Genomic DNA, 16,452 nt, shown 5'->3' on the forward strand with positions numbered 1-16,452 from the left:
AAAGACTTTACGATTGAGTAAAGCTTTTGAATTACTCATTTTATGGATGACTGTATATATTTATACTAGTACAATATCACTCTTACTGCTTTCTAGTATTACATCTGTGCTTGCCATGCTTATATACTTGCTATATAATTTTGGGATGTTACAACATCTTACCAAGACTACGTTGATTAATAAGGACTAGATTATCATGATCAATAAAAAACTTATTTCTTGTTTTAAATTTGTTTTCTTAAAAATATTTGGTTTCATTTATTTACAATTTATGAATGGTTTTTTATTTAAACAAATTGAATAACAAAGGAACTTAAAATTCGAAATGTTTTGTGATTGTTATGTACTCTATTACTATGGAAGATATATTTACCAGAACTAACTATTATATCCTAATTTGCAGATCATAAGTTAATTTTTAACTCATAAGCTACTTATTTGTTTATAAATCTTTTATTGCTAAACTAATTGTCCGTTGTAAAGTTACTAATTTATAATTTTCAAAGTGACAAACTAGTTTATTACATTAAAACTTTTTGGTAAAGTTTGACGATAAAGGGATTGATAATTGTAAAATGACGTAAAAGATATAATTAGTTATTTTTTATTATATAAATAAAGATTTATATTTGAAAATAAAATTATATTATTATGTAATTATAGTTTTAATTTAAAAAAAATTAAATAACTCAACAAATGCTAAAAGCAGTACACTAATAAATTTTATAAAACTAATATAAGTAATAATAAATAACAAAATAAAAATAAAAAAATACATTTAATGTAGGAGATAAGAATAAAAAAAGTTAAATTAGTCCATGATATAACTTTTTAAGCAGTTTTTATATGAAGCACTTTTATATTGATATTGATGGTAATAACGAGCATATATGGTCATCTCATCTTCATAATTGTAATTGTTTTCTACTAATGATTGTTTTTAAGAATATTTTTTCAACCCCTTTATTAATTTCTTAATTTATAATCATGCACAAAAGAATTTCAAAATGTTAGCTGGCAAGTTGCATAAATATTTGCTCTCTTGCTTTTATTTATTTATTTTGTCTATCTTATATGACTCGTCATTAAATAGGGTTGGGCCCAAATAATCTTTTTAGTACATCTATTTGGTTTTTTCGTAATTATCCAAATTTATAAGAATTAATTTTGAAAAATATTTCTCATCAGCAGACAGGAATAAACTAACGACAGGCACCAAATTTAATACTTTAAAAATATAATAAATCATAATATAAAGAGCTATAGAAGGGAGGATAGCAATAAATAATAATATTTTGATAAACTTTTTCTAAAATAGTTTAATATTATTTAGTGTTATCTTAAGATTAGTTCAAAATCATTTTTGATGAATAATAATAATCATAAACACTAATATGATCAATCACAAAATAATGTTATAAAAAAANTATTGTGAAAATATTATTATTTATATAAATTGAATATTTTTAGATTAATTTTATGATATGTATATATTATGTGGACATAATAGATGAAAATTAGTATTTTAATATTTATTTATAAATAGGTTTGGTAAATATCATATCATTTATATTTATGAATATTTTTTTACAAAAAATTAAAATAAAAATTTAATTTATATTTTATTAATTAAATATAAATTATATTTATTAGTAAAGTTTAATTCAATAAGTGAAATGACCATCACAAGTAAAATAAAAGGAATTTCGCTTTAAATTCAAAATTTGGAAATACATTAATAAACAGTTGAAATAAATAAATAAATAATCTCAGATTAGCATATAAAATATTTTTTCACTTATTCTCGAGAGTAACGCATGTTAGGGATTAGTAGTGACTTTTTATTACCTAACTTCGTCTTGTTAATTTTGGTTGGCTCCTAAAACTATCAAGGTCCAGAGTTAAACCCTTTATATTTTATCTTGTAATTTTTTTAGACTTTAGTTTAAAAGTTTATAAAATATATGTTTTTAAATATTTTTGAGTATTCATAAGTATTTATGAATTTTAAAATATTTACGTATATTTTTAAATAGGTATTCGATGATTAAGGAAATGAAAGTGGATCTTTTTATTATGAATCAGGTTGTTTAATTTAATCTATTGTCATCTTTAATAATAATGTGTTGAGATTTTACCAAAATTTTTATGAATTTATGTACAAATTAGGAAAATTTAAAAAATTGGTGTAATATTTCTTATAAATTTATTTTATATAATTTCGATATAATCAAATTTGCCTTTTAAAATAAATAAAATTATCAATGGAAAAAAATCATAATTAATAATAAAATTCCATCAAAAAATCAAAAATATTGACAATAAAAAAGCATTCAAAACTTTATTAATAAATTAAAAAAATTACCTATACTTATTCGTTGATAAATATTGTTCCTTTTCTTTTACTTCCTTTCTCTCCGCCACCTATTTTACCAATCCCCTTAATCTTTAAGACATTATAAAAAATTTCTTTTCCATTTTACTAAAAAGGTTTAAAAATTAGTCATTATTGACAAATTTACTAATCAATTTAATAGAAAAAATCAATTACTAACTAACTTATTTTAAAATACTAGAAAATGGTAATTTAGAAGTGATGATAGTTTAAAAATAGTGAGACTTTGTTTTTTAATATTTAATAGTTTAGTTATAAATAGTTTTGCTACAAACGATTTTCATTATTTTAAAACGTATCATCTCTCTAGAAATCACTTTTCTAGAGTTTTCTACCTTATCTCTAAGAATTTTGACTCCTGAGTCGTCTTTTTGATGATCAGGAAGTGTCTAATCGATCACGGCGACGAGGTCTACATTTATAGTCGATCAATTTATGCTATAGAGCAAGTAAGTTTCTACCCTTATTTATGTTAGATCTCAATCTGTCGTTTGTCCAAGAATCCCCCTGTAAATGTGGCTTTTATGTTTTTCCTTCTATTCTTGGTTAAATTGAGGTCCTAAGGACTTTGTCCGACCATCATTCGGTGTTTCGTAGGTTCGTTTATAGTTTTCTTATGTTTCAAGCAATCAGCGGAACGTTCCTTGAGTTGAGTAGTGGTCTTATAAGGGAAGTTAGATTTGTCTTAAATTATGTTTGTTTATATTAAAATAGAATCTATAAGAATAATATGATGTATTGGATGAGATTGTGATGGTAATATAGAATTTGTTATAGGTATAAATAATGATAGTTGGTATTATGAAGTGTTTGTGATTGTAATAACGTGAAATTGATGTTTTGTGTTGTTATGAGTGTGTGTGATGAAGTTGTGCTACTGCTTAAAATTGAATTCAAAATGATTGTGTTGAGAAATGGTGAAATTCTTTGGTTTTATGCCTAAAATAGGGGTTTGTATATGTGAGTTTGAGAATTTGGGGCTGATGTGAGGAAATTATTGTTTAGGTGTTGTCATGAGGTAAATTGGAACTTGTTAGGAAGGCTAGATGGTTGAAAACTATTATGTAGCAAAAGAGGAGTTTATATTTGAAGTTTTCAAGTGTTTTTGGTGTAAAAAGGGGATTTTGAGTAGGGAGATTTGGAGGTAGTGAGTATAAACTGTTTTGGAAGGTTAAAGGTATGTCATTATACTTAATAGGACTTCTCTTGGTACTAAAATTGGTAAAATCTGTCGTGGAAGTGATATTGGCTTCATAACTTGAGTTTCTAGTCCATTTTAGAGGTTTTAGGTGTTGGGAATTGAAAGTATGATAGTTGAGATGAAACTGAGGTATTTGGGTATGTTATCTAGTGTCTTAAGACTTGTCCATGCTGCTAGATTGCTGATATTGAGTGTTGCAAGAGATAAATTTGAGTTTAGACACTTTTGAGTTGTTGAGTTGGTTTGGTACATCTAATTTCTATCCAAATGAGCAGTGCAATACTCTACTTTCATTTATAAACATGTTTTCGTATCAATATTAGTGTTACAGATTCTAAATTGATCATTTGATATGTTTAAGATGCACCAAAATCAGAAAAATCAGGTTTTTGTAAAAAACTGATAAGAATAATCGATTATCTCACTTGATAATTGATTATTCCAGTCAAAGGGTCATATTTTCTTTAAAGCTCTCGGTAATAATTGATTATCACATGATAATTGATTATTGTCGTCCAAAAATCATCCAAGGCAGTTTTGGTGGTTTTCAAGGTTATGGATATCAATTTTAGACGTTCTTTATGTCATTTTTGGGGTTTTGGACCCTTCCGGAGATGTTGGTGAGAGTTTCAAGGTTGTTTTCCTTATCTAAATGTGAGTATCAAGATGCCATGGAGAAATTGTGTTATTATGTGATTTTTGATGACTTGTATGAGTGTTTCTATTTCTTTAATGTATGATCAGTAGTGTCAAGTATTGGTGTACTATGTAAATGTGAAGTGATCTCACTGTTTTCAAAGGTATGGAAGAGAGTTCCAAGGGAGAACTTCTCAATGGTGGTTTCAAGTATCGTAAGTATGAATATGGGAAGCTTAGTCTTGGAGTTCATCTTGACATTCTGACGGTAACCCACTCTTAAGTAGAGAAGGGTGAGACGTGTCGTGAGAATAGCAGGAGGTCCTAGTCTAGGGGTTTTACCTTGACCTAAGGCGAGTGATAACAGAGTATCCTTGTGTGGTAGCTTGGGGTGGGTTAATTGTTTCACCACAACAAGTGCATGAACTGTCATAGCTTAATATTCATACTAATCTGGATGGTCAAGTTAAGGTGTGGTAATACATAAAGTGTTTGCTTGGTTTGATGTGTCGTGTGTATCTTAGGTGAATGTTTAACATGTATTAATATATCTTTAATTATTTGTATTATAGCTTACCCTTGCTTTTGTGTTGTGTGTTGTGTGTTGTTTTCTTGTTGCGATGATCACCTTAATGGTGTGAGCTTAGGGAAACAATATTTTCAGTTGATTCTGTAAGAGATGAGGGTGAAACAGTTGGGAAGTCAAATGATTCTACAAGTGTAGATCTTATCCTTCGTAGGTTTGTTTTCTTATAGAGGTTCAACTTTCATATATGTAATATCTCATTTTAGTATTATTTTACTATTAAATATGAGATGTTACATTAATGGTATTAGAGTAGTTCATCCTTAGGATGACTTGTGAGTTGTGGGTTTGTCATGCCTTTCCTATGGAAAGTTGAGTTTAAATGGTATGATTTACCACGTTCTCCAAGTATAGATAGTAGAGTTGTGTATCTAACTAGAAGTATTGAGAACATAAAACTTCTTGATAAGAGTAATGAGGATGCACACTCAAGACTTTTAGCAAAGATGATTTTCCATTCTTAATTCTGAAGGTTTGGGGAAGAAATAATTGTGGTTCCAGTGTTGTTGTCTATAGTAATTCTTGTCTTGTTCTTGCCTTTATGGTGATGTTTTATACTTTATAGTGATAGAGAAATTCAAATTTGAGGATAACTTGATATGTGTATCTTCATTATAATTAGTAAAAGTCTCTTAGATAAATTATTGCCTCAAAGATAGAGAGTTAGAAGACCAAAGTTTTTGAGTTTCAAGGAATGGATTAAAATGTGGGGAGGTTGAAGCATCACTTTCGTTTCAAGAACAAAGTAAAGGGAGTAAAAATAACAAGTCACTAAGAGGAGTTTGGTAAGCATCAATGAACAATATTTGAGAAATCAGTTTGATTCTGTATGTCAATAACATCTTAAGAAAAAGAAAGGTGTTGGTGAACAATGGAGTACCAATGGTTGAGAAGGCAACATGATTTGATATATCAAAGATGTATGAGATTTGAAGAAAAAATTAATGAAGAATTTAAGATCTTAATAATAATAAAATATTATGATTAAACTACCAATCAATTATTCCAATTTCATTCAAACCTATTTAATCTATAAATAAATAAATAAATTAATTTCAATTTAAATCATTTAAAAAAAGAAAATATATTTCTCAACCCAGAAATATTGGATCCTAAGTCGGATTGAGATATATATATTCTTGACACATAATGTTAGCCATAGAAAAGTGGTATTTGACTCTTTTTGCCTACTTTAAAGGTATTGTTGCTAAAGTGAAAAATGGAGCGCACTTCACCAATTATCATATAATACATCTATAATGGGACATGTAACATTTTATTTATTTAATTTTATAAATCCCTAATGTTGGTCTCTTCGATGTGGCTTGGGCTCAAGAGTCCATGCGTACTCCTTTCCTTACACATGTCAGATAGAAGTTTCTTTCTGTACCTCCATATCTTTCTGTTGCACCCCGGTATCAAAGGAACTTCCCATTTATCTTTTTTATTGTAAAATTTGAAAGTAAAAGATGATTTATAAATTGTGTAATCTAGAAGTCTTTCTTACCATTCAAAATTCATTTTTAACTTTCAGATTATACAATTCAAAAATTACTTTTTTTTAATGAGTTGACTAAAAACGGTTTTCGAATCATACAGTTAATAAGTCAAAAATGATTTGCAAAGTAAAATTGGTTAAGAGAAAAAATAGGTTTCAAATTGTACAATCTAAAGATTATTTTCAAAGAAAAAAAAAAGTTTTCGAATTGTAGAATTTGACTTTCAGATTCTACGATCCAAAAAGAATAAAATTGAAATATTTTTATTGATGTGATAGGGTCAGCTTTTGGACTAATAACTGGTTGGTTGGATAAGAGTCCCTCCTCAGAAATATATTACACTCGATAGAAATATATTGGTTAAAAATTGACCAAGAATCATAAAGATTTTAATTTTATTTTTCATTTTTATGATAAAACAATGTATTATTGTTTACTTACATTTTTTTTTTAGACTATGTTCACTTGAGAGTGAAACACTATTCACGCATAAGAGAGGGCGATGAATTGAGAGTGAAATCGTGTTCACTTGTACTGAACGTCGAGCAGGTGATTGAGCGTAATTGCGGGATTTCACCTTTTTGTGTCACTCGCACATATGTGAAGATTTGCAGTGAATTACAGTAAAATGGCTTTTATACCCTTCCTGCATCTGAGAGAAAGAAAAACCATGCATGGACCGTGTGCTTGAGAACTGTGGATGTGCTGAGTGCATGGACCGTGGCTGGTGGTGTTGTTGATGAAGATGCGTTGAAGATGGGATACTTCAGCTTGAAGCAGGAAGAAGGGTTGATGATGGAGAGCGTGGCGTTTTCAGTTGCAGAAAAGAAAATGTGTGGAAATTGTATCCGGTTATGGGGTCTGCGTATTCGGATACGCTGCAAAATGAGAGAAAAGCTGGGTGGTGTATCCGGTTACGCCTTGCTTGTATTCGGTTATAGGCTTTCTTTTAACTGGCTGCATTTCTGATTTTGGCCTTCTTTTAACTGGCTGCATTTCTGATTTTGGCCTTGCCCCTTTTATGAANATTCCTGCTACTCCTTCTAGAGCTGCTGGTTATCGTGCTCCAGAGGTGATTGAAACCCGAAAATACTCTCATAAATCAGATGTGTACAGCTTCGNTGTCCTCCTTCTTGAGATGCTTATTGGGAAGGCTCCCCTGCAATCTCCTGGACGTGATGACATGGTTGATCTCCCTAGGTGGGTTCANTCTGTTGTTAGGGAAGAATGGACTGCAGAAGTTTTTGATGCTGAGCTTATGAGGTACCAAAACATTGAAGAAGAAATGGTGCAGATGTTGCAAATAGCCATGGCTTGTGTGGCCAAGGTGCCAAATATGAAGCCTAACATGGATGAAGTAGTAAGAATGATCGAAGAGATTCGACAACCATCTTCTGAAGAAAATAAATCCAGGACTCAAATGTTCAGACACCATAGATTAACTTTGCTTTTGCTTTATCAGGAAATCACAGTATAAGAGTTAATGCTTGGTCAAGGTTTCTCAAACTGTGTTCAAACCTCTTTGTCCATTTCTTCAATATTTCTCACAGATGTTTTTCTTGTTCTTGAGTTATTTTCTCGTGTAGGTAGGTTTTTTTCCATGAATTCTTATGTATTAATTAGCACATTGTCCTATGAAAAATTGAACATCNAATGTTTCGTTGGCATGCAAACGTTGTGAAAAAAGGTTGTCGTGTCACAATACTCTGCTACTAGATCAATGTGTACACGCCCTGCAAATTACAAAGTTATTTACCAAATCTCTCTTTTTATAGAAATAGAAATATATTCTATACTAAAAAAATCAATTAAAGAATCAAATTACAGATGATAATTAAAATCTTACGTAATAACATTAATGTGACATTTCACTAAATTATAATTTAATTAAATTTTTAAAATTATTTTTAATAATTATTTTAAATTTTTTACTATTAATAAACATTTTTACAATTAAATATACATTAACAAATATCATTTTATATTACTTTAATATCTAGGGGTATTTTGGTAATCTTCATTTTCTAACAATTAAACAAATTTTTTTTAACTATCACATCAATCAAATCTTACACTAATTTTCACAAATTTTACCTCTAAATTCACCCTCAATTACCTCCAAACCCACTCAAATAAACACAAAAAAAAATCACCCTTAAATCCTTTCAAATCCACTCAATCACTCTCCCTCAAATCATCTCCCCCAATCACCCTTAAGTGAACACACCCTTAGATTCAGATGGATGAGTAACACATATACGTTTAATTAATCTTACAAATAAGAATCATATTCTTTGCACTGCATCTAAATCTCGCTTTTTAATTGTTGATGTTGCTCGTTAAAACGGTTAAACCATAATATTATTTATTTATTATCATCCTAGCTATAAGTATATTAGGAAGAAAAAAATGAAACTTGTGCATTGTGTCTACTAAAAATGAATTTTTCTCAATACCTTATACATTTTCTTTGAATGTGATTTTGTTGTTGTTTAATAAATGATGTTTATTTTTATAAAATCATTCTTTTTCTCTCTCAACTTTTTTTTTCTAGATTTTTCTTTTACTTTCTCTTCTAATTTTTAGTTTCAATATTATTTTTGACGAAGAGTTCTAAGCACCAATTAATCAAAGAGTTGAATAGAATAAGTTTATAAAATTATAAAAATATTAAAAAATGATTGTGATATATAAGGGAAATAAGGGAAATCGTCGGACTTTCGCTCAAACGGAGATACAAGAGACTAGAAGAGTGATTATGTTCCTCCATCATTCCGCGAGATCCTGCAAAAGATTGGACAAAACAAAAATAAAAACAAAGAAAATAAAGAAAAGAAAGAAAGAAAATAAAAAGAAAAGAAAGAAAAAGAAGGTTAAAGGTGCAAGAGAGTTCTTCAAGAAAGAGTTATGATACCATCATGAGATAGCTGCAAAGGAGATTCTGGATAAACCGTGTAGTGAATGTTATGTGTGTATCATGACAAACCAGAAACAAAGACAAAATTACAAAAACAGAGAGAAAGAAACACACTTGAGAACTTTCTGTGGAAAATTATTATGAATGAAAATATGATACTGAGGAGAAGCAAAAAGTACAATTATATAGAGTAATAAGGCGGTATAAGCAAACAGATGGGTATTCTAGAATAATGGTTACATAAAGAGTCGAATGGTTAATAAGGAGTCGAACGGTTTGAATGGTTAATAAGGACGTGAGGCGGACAATTACACCGAACGGTTAGAGGCGGTGGAAAATGAGTCGATCGGTGGAACATTCAGTGTGTCCAAACGTTTAGCAGCAAAAGCAGTGGTAAATAAGTTGACTAGTGAAACAAATGAATCAGGACAATATGTTCAGTGAAACAAATGAATCAGGACAATATGTTCGGTGAAACATCATATGAACCGTTTAACGAAGTATTTTGACAATATGATTATAAAATTTATATAAAAACTAAATTTAGAAGAACATTTTTTGAGTTTAAAATAAATCAAAATAAAAATTACTAATTAAATTAAGATTTGAACTGAAACTTAACATGTAACATAATATCAACTTAATAGGTGACAAAATAATTTAAAAAAACAAAAAATGAAAAAACTTATTAATAGTTACATGTTACATATTTAGTGCTATAAGTATAATATTAATGGAAAAGGTTTAACTATTAGACATTTTTAAAATAAAAACCTAATTAAAGTCATTTAAAATATAAGAACCTAATTAAGATTTTTGAATAAATACCAATCAATAAAGTATTTTAAGGGAATTAAAATGAAGTAGCTCTCAGTCTAGTTGTTTTCTCTGTGAATCAGGGTGTAAATTTTGCTTTCACCCGAACTTAATGTTGCTATAAATGTTTGGAAATAGCCAAAGATAAAGGTTAATTGGTTCAATCTTTTTGATGGAATGTGATAAACTGGTAATTACATTGAAGGATATATATACATTGTACCTTGGGAGAATGAGAAGTAGATGACTCAACTGCTTATTTTTTCTCATTTTATATTGAAGAAAAATGCTAAATATATAACTTCTGAGTGAATTATTTTAATGCATTAAAATTAAAATATTCATGTTATATATCGAAAGTTATTTAAATTTTCATTTTTGATTGGTGGGACGTTCTTTTGATGGGCACCAAAATAGCTTAGCCACCCCACCGCCGTAGCCTTCTTCTATCTATCCACTTCGACTTCGCACTTTCAGTGGCACATGTTACGTTAACACAATCTGCGGTACAAAAAAAAACTATATATAAATAAATATACATGAACAAACTAAAAAAAATGAGAAAAAAGTGTTGGTTAATTAGGATGAATTTCATTAACCAATCAATATCAAATCATTTGATCTAATTCATATTTCCTAAATTAGATTCAGAAAATTCTAGCATTTTTATGGTGAATGCATGCATATTATAATTTAAGATTTATTATGTTTGTTTTGACATTTTTTTATAAACTTAAAAAATATAATAACTTTTTTATTAGAGTAACATAGTTGCATTATTTTCATTTTATATTTTTTATATCTTATATAATAGATCGACACGTAAATTAATAAAAAATTACAAAATTCATAAAGGTATAATTAACATGATCTTAAGATTTTCAAATAAAAAATAAATAAAGAATAATTAGAATATTATTCAAATTAATAATATTCTTCTTTCTTTAACAAGTTGATGATGAGTCTCATTCCTTTGTTTCCTATGATATGTTATCTTTTTCTACCTTTACCTACCTCATCAACTTCCTCAAGGAAATATAAATGGTTGGGAAAACAAATAAACAAATTTAGAATATATTTTATTTCCCTTCATATATGAAATAATTCATCGAATTATCTATTTAAATATACACGAATACTTTTTTTTTTTTTAATTTAGGTAACATAGGTCTTTAGAAATTATTTATCAGCAAAATCCTTAAGTCAATATCGAAAATGAAACTCAAATCCTTATAGGATTTGAACTTCTCTTTACATTGATTGAGTCCATAATTATTTTACTCATAGTGGAAAATTTTCGTAAACACTTACGTCATCAATTGGCAGCAAACTTGTCCACCAAAATGAAGCAAACAAAACAGAAAATGAAGCCCAAAATCACAGTAAAATATCCTGATTACCCCAATTTGTTTATTTTTTCCTTTTTCCTCGGAGAACAAAGATCATGTTAATTATCAATTAAATAGTTACAATTGTTCAGTCAAAAAAAAAGAGAGGAAGGACCTGTGTCTATATGTGCCGCCTTGATCCCGTATATAACGTTGGAGTGAAACAAGAGGGGAGTAGAGAATCAAGATCCCAGCACTTTCTGCTATTTTCATTGTTTCTTGTTTTGGTTTAGTTCAATGCATATTCTGTTTTGAGCTTTGGAGCATCTTCTAAAAATTCTTCTTGTGCTAAGCCGTTCTTTTCGCAGGTTTTATATCAAATCTGTTTGGTTTTGAACCTGGGGTGTGCCAAGTTTTGTTTTTTATTTTCTAAAATCGTTCTCATTTTGGTGTTTTTTCTAACTTTAAGGTTGCGTTAGGAAGAGACCCTTTTGTTGCCGAATGAGAGTGTCCAATGAAAGTTTGTTCCTTGATGCATAGTTAAATTGTTGTATTGATTGGCAAGTCAAAAGAGCTTGGCTTTTTTACAAGGGAATATTATTACTTTTTTACCAAGATTATGGTTTCGTTTTATTTAAATTAAAGAACCTGCCAGGCCTTGTGCGCTTGTTGTTTCAGCAAGCTCTTCCCCTTCTCTGCATTGCAATAATCTTCTTCTTCTCATGGCTCGTATGTTAGGCTATGAACCTTGTTCCCATTCATCTAGGGCCTTTTTCAATTACCCTTCTATTTCTTCCCCTGAGGCTAACAGAAGACTTGGATTCACTTTTAGAGCTTGTTCTGATGCCAATGCTGGTGATAATTCTAAGAGGGTTTTCGTGAAGGAAAAGAATAAGCTTTATGGTTTTGCATGTCTTCCTCACCCACCCTTGTTAGGTAATTTTGAGGAAGGTATTTCTGTTGAAGATAGGTCTTTGGGTGGAAGTTCCTCCAAACCTTTTTGTTTCCCTGATCAACCCTTACTCCAGAAACTTGTTGTTGCTGTTGATGTTGATGAAGGTGTGTATTTATGCATGTGTTCCCCATCTTTTTGTCTTGTATGTTATCTTATTAGGCTTAGCTTAGCTCTTTTGTCTTATAATTTTTCATGAAGAATCTTGGCTGAATCGTTATCCTGTTCCAGTTTCATTTATTAGTCTGGATCTATGTTGCATTTCCTTTAATTTTATATTTTAGTATGTTTCTTAAACAATATTAAATGATTAAGAAACTAAGACAAATATCTCTTCCCGTGCATGACACTGTCAGTTTGTTCTGCAATTCAAGTAGAAGCATACGCATCTTCTTTAATTTACTTGTTTATTTTTTGAGTTGAAGCTTTTTTTCAATTTATTCCCTTTTCTTAAATGTCAACCTATAACGTTCTTGGCAATTCATAGAATGTAAATTTACTCTATCATTGTGCACTTTTGATTTTTCCCCTAATGTGTACCTTTTCATTTGCATTTTTATATATGCAGTATTAGGGAACTTTGTGTCAGCTCTGAACGAGTTCATAGCAGATCGATACTCATCAAGTCATTCAGTTTCTGAGTATCATGTGTACGAGTTCTTCAAGGTACACCTCATAGCTATTTCAGTAATTCTATTCTTTAATGTCAAAGTAATTGGAAATTTGGAATTTACAATATTACAATGATTTGCATTATCTTTCAAAGGTTCATTTTGCCCCTTGTGAACTAATCCTCTTCACAGTAATAGTGGACAATTCTCCTATCCTCAACGATAGTTTTTTGCATCCTAACAGACATTCTGATATTTCCTATCCTACTTTCTTTTTGAAGTACAGTGAACATAGAACAAACCTACCCTTAAGTTCTAGCGTGTCTTCCAAACTCTAGGAAAGTGATGAAGCATCATCAGTGAAATTCTGTCAGCTTTGTTTGTCTTAGCTTGTATTACTGTTTTAATCTATTGATTCATCATACAAGATCCAGCCAGGAACAGAGAAATAAATCTACATTGACCTTAATATTGTTTAAATGCACACATTATTTGTGAGTCTTGCCTTCAATTTTCTAGTTGTTTAAATGCACACATTATTCATTTATTCCATTATGTTGCTTTGAATGAGTATGTATGTATGCGATTCTGATGCATCATTCATTTCTGATACAGATATGGAACTGTTCACGTGACGAAGGTAATTGCATATCTGTCATTCACATGGATATTGCATTGTTTGAAATTGTAAATTATTCTTATATACTCTCACTCCATTTCTTATGAAAATCTGTGGGATAATTAGACTTGAATTATTTTATTTCTTATTCTTTTTCACCTTGCTCACTGATTGAAGGAACTGTGTTCTGTTTTGAAATTTGACATCTTTCAAGAGAACAGGTCTATTGTGAATGAAGTTCTTAAACCAGTTTAATTGTGGACGAAAAAATTGTCAAATTTAAATTGCTTTTGCATACCATGCTAATAGAGATCAACCCAATCATGGCAAAAAATGGCAAAATAGAGCTTGAGTGTTTATTGTGTTTTAGTGGCTACAACCAGAGCATCGGCTCCTCAGAAAAATATTCTGCAGAAATACTAGCTAACATTACTGAATGCTTTCCTTTGTTCCCCACTCCCAAATAAAACTCCGTTGCCCCCTCTAACTAGCCAATTCAACACCCACATGGTCAACTCTTTGCATAGACTTTTCAGTCCTTCCCATGGTTTGAGTCCCATGGTGAAGTCATCTTCTGTTCCATCTCACTGGTGAAACCAATTCTATGATACTCACATTCTTATATGTAAACATTTGATTAGGTGAAGAGTGAAAGAATTCAATAACTTCATGAAGTCCATTTATATTCATACTCTTTTGCTTTGTGCTGAGTACCTTCATGTTGTGCAGCGAATACTCGTGTTCATGAATTTTTTGAGACATCATATTTCAAGTCAGGGATCCAACCTATCCCAGGTGCTCAGGTGGCCTTGCGGAAGTTATCAAGATTTTGTAACCTATCAGTTGTAACGTATGATGTTGGTATTGATTTTACTTTAGCCTGTAGCAGAATCTGGCTAGCATGAACTAACAGGCATTTGTGTATTTTATGATCAGATCTCGGCAAAATGTGATCAAGGATCACACAATTGAGTGGATAGAAAAGCATTTTTCAGGACTGTTTCAGGATATTCACTTTGGAAACCACTTTGCTCTTGATGGGGTGTCCAGACCAAAGTCAGATATTTGTAGGTATGCAGCATAATCCTGTTCACCTGCATTTCTCTGCATTAGTATAAAACATTTGTTTCATTGCCAACATTTTGACCAATTCTCTTGATAGTCAGATAAAAAAACCTGCTACTTTACAGGTTGCAATGACTTGTTTGATAGATTCCTTGTATACTTGTAGGTCTTTAAATGCAAATATTCTCATTGATGATAATCCAAGATATGCCATAGAGTGTGCTGAAGCCGGAATTAAAGTCCTACTCTTTGATTATGAAAACTCATACCCTTGGTCCAAGACTGATTCTGCTGATCAGCATCCCCTGGTGACCAAAGTTAAGAACTGGGATGAAGTTGAACAGCAACTAATGTCATTGGTAGCTTTATAGTTACTTTAATCCTACAACATGGATTAGTGAAAAATACTGCTTTTTAGATGTAGTAGACTAGTTCTTATTCCTGAGATATCTAATGAAGACTTGAAAGGGTGAAATTATTGGAGGTAGCTTCAAGAGTTTATTATTGCCATGCAAGGGCTATAATCCTCATTCTCACGAATTTCCATATGGTTAAATTAGAAAATTTTGTCTCTACACAAGATAGATATTCAAGGAACATTCTTATCATGGAGTTCTTCTACCTTCATCTAACAAAGCAATCTGGACCATCAAGTTCATTTTGTAACACATTTGTTCACTCTTCATTGTATTCAATTCCATAATGCATGGTTATAAATCGATTGAGTTTGAAAACCATCTTTTGAAACAAATAACACCTTTTAGTTCAGAAGCCTTTTTGAGTTTCATATACATAACAATGAAATGGATTTTGTACTGTAGATGTAAACCTTGATAGGGAGTTTGTGATATGATATGATATAAATTTTTCTCTCTGTGCAGTGAGGTGATTAAATTGACAGTCGACATTGATAAACCTAGGTTGATTAATGTTGTACTGAAATTCACAATAACAATAACAAAGAAAACATGAGAAATAATAAAACAGATATAATACGAAAATAAAATATTTACCGATAAAATTTAATAGTTATAAATTTTGTATATAATATTTGTAATTTGATCCATTATGAAGGTTAATAAAAAAATTAATTATTAATTTAATTAATAAATATAAATAAATTTTTATAAAATTACAACTATTTATAGTTTTCAAACAATAACAAACAAAATCTTATTAGAAAAAAAAACAAAAACTTCAATTGGTCTAGCCATGATAAAAGGACAATTAATTTTACAATAGAAACTGTAAAAGCATATTTTTTTCAAAATTAAATAATAATTAAGTTATATTTTAATTTTTAACAGAAAAGATAATTATAAAACTAAAATATTAATTTTTATGTGTGATAATAATGAAAATAATTATTTATTGTTATCAATCTAAGTTTTAGATTGAGTAAAAAATATAAAGTTGAGTGATATATAAAAAAGATAAGATTCATAAATATCAAACTCAAGGTTTTATATTGAGTAAAAAATAGAAAGTTGAGTAATATATAAAAAAGTTAAGATTCACAAATATCAAACTTGAGGTTATGTTTAATGTGGGTTAAATATGTTTTTTTGGTACAATTTAAACTTTCAACTTTAGAAAATTCTGGTTTTAGTCCTTTTTATCAAAATTTTTTAACTTTATTTGCTGTTTCAAATGCGTTTCTTAGTTAACATTGAAGCAAAAATGTGTCAATCAAGTGTAAACAATTCAAATGCTATAATGAAACGTGTTTGAAAAAGTAAATAAAGTTAAAAAATTTTGATAAAAAGGACTAAAACCAGAATTTTCTAAAGTTGAAGGACTAAATTGTACCTTAGTTTGAAAGATGGA

The 16,452-nt window shown here is 29.7% G+C and overlaps 1 protein-coding gene and 1 pseudogene across 1 annotated transcript; both read left to right on the top strand.

The window, feature by feature from the left end:
- The first annotated feature begins 7,338 nt into the window (after window positions 1-7,338).
- Window positions 7,339-7,754, top strand: LOC106761851 (annotated as a pseudogene).
- Window positions 7,755-11,586: 3,832 nt separating this feature from the next.
- LOC106760946 lies at window positions 11,587-15,376 on the top strand. Its single transcript, XM_014644395.2, has 6 exons — window positions 11,587-12,437; window positions 12,899-12,996; window positions 13,557-13,581; window positions 14,290-14,410; window positions 14,497-14,631; window positions 14,792-15,376. The coding sequence occupies exons 1-6, from the start codon at window positions 12,101-12,103 to the stop codon at window positions 14,994-14,996; spliced, it is 921 nt and encodes a 306-aa protein (XP_014499881.1). The 5' UTR covers window positions 11,587-12,100; the 3' UTR covers window positions 14,997-15,376.
- Window positions 15,377-16,452: the final 1,076 nt, after the last annotated feature.

Source organism: Vigna radiata, chromosome 5 (genome assembly GCF_000741045.1).
Source record: "Vigna radiata var. radiata cultivar VC1973A chromosome 5, Vradiata_ver6, whole genome shotgun sequence".
Classification (NCBI taxonomy): Eukaryota; Viridiplantae; Streptophyta; class Magnoliopsida; order Fabales; family Fabaceae; genus Vigna; species Vigna radiata.

Coding starts and splice junctions, on each gene's coding strand:
- LOC106760946 (XM_014644395.2), top strand. CDS start 12,101: ATGGCTCGTATGTTAGGCTATGAACCTTGTTCCCATTCATCTAGGGCC. Junction 12,997..13,556: donor ATGTGTACGAGTTCTTCAAG/GTACACCTCATA, acceptor TTTCTGATACAG/ATATGGAACTGTTCACGTGA. Junction 14,411..14,496: donor TGTAACCTATCAGTTGTAAC/GTATGATGTTGG, acceptor TTTTATGATCAG/ATCTCGGCAAAATGTGATCA.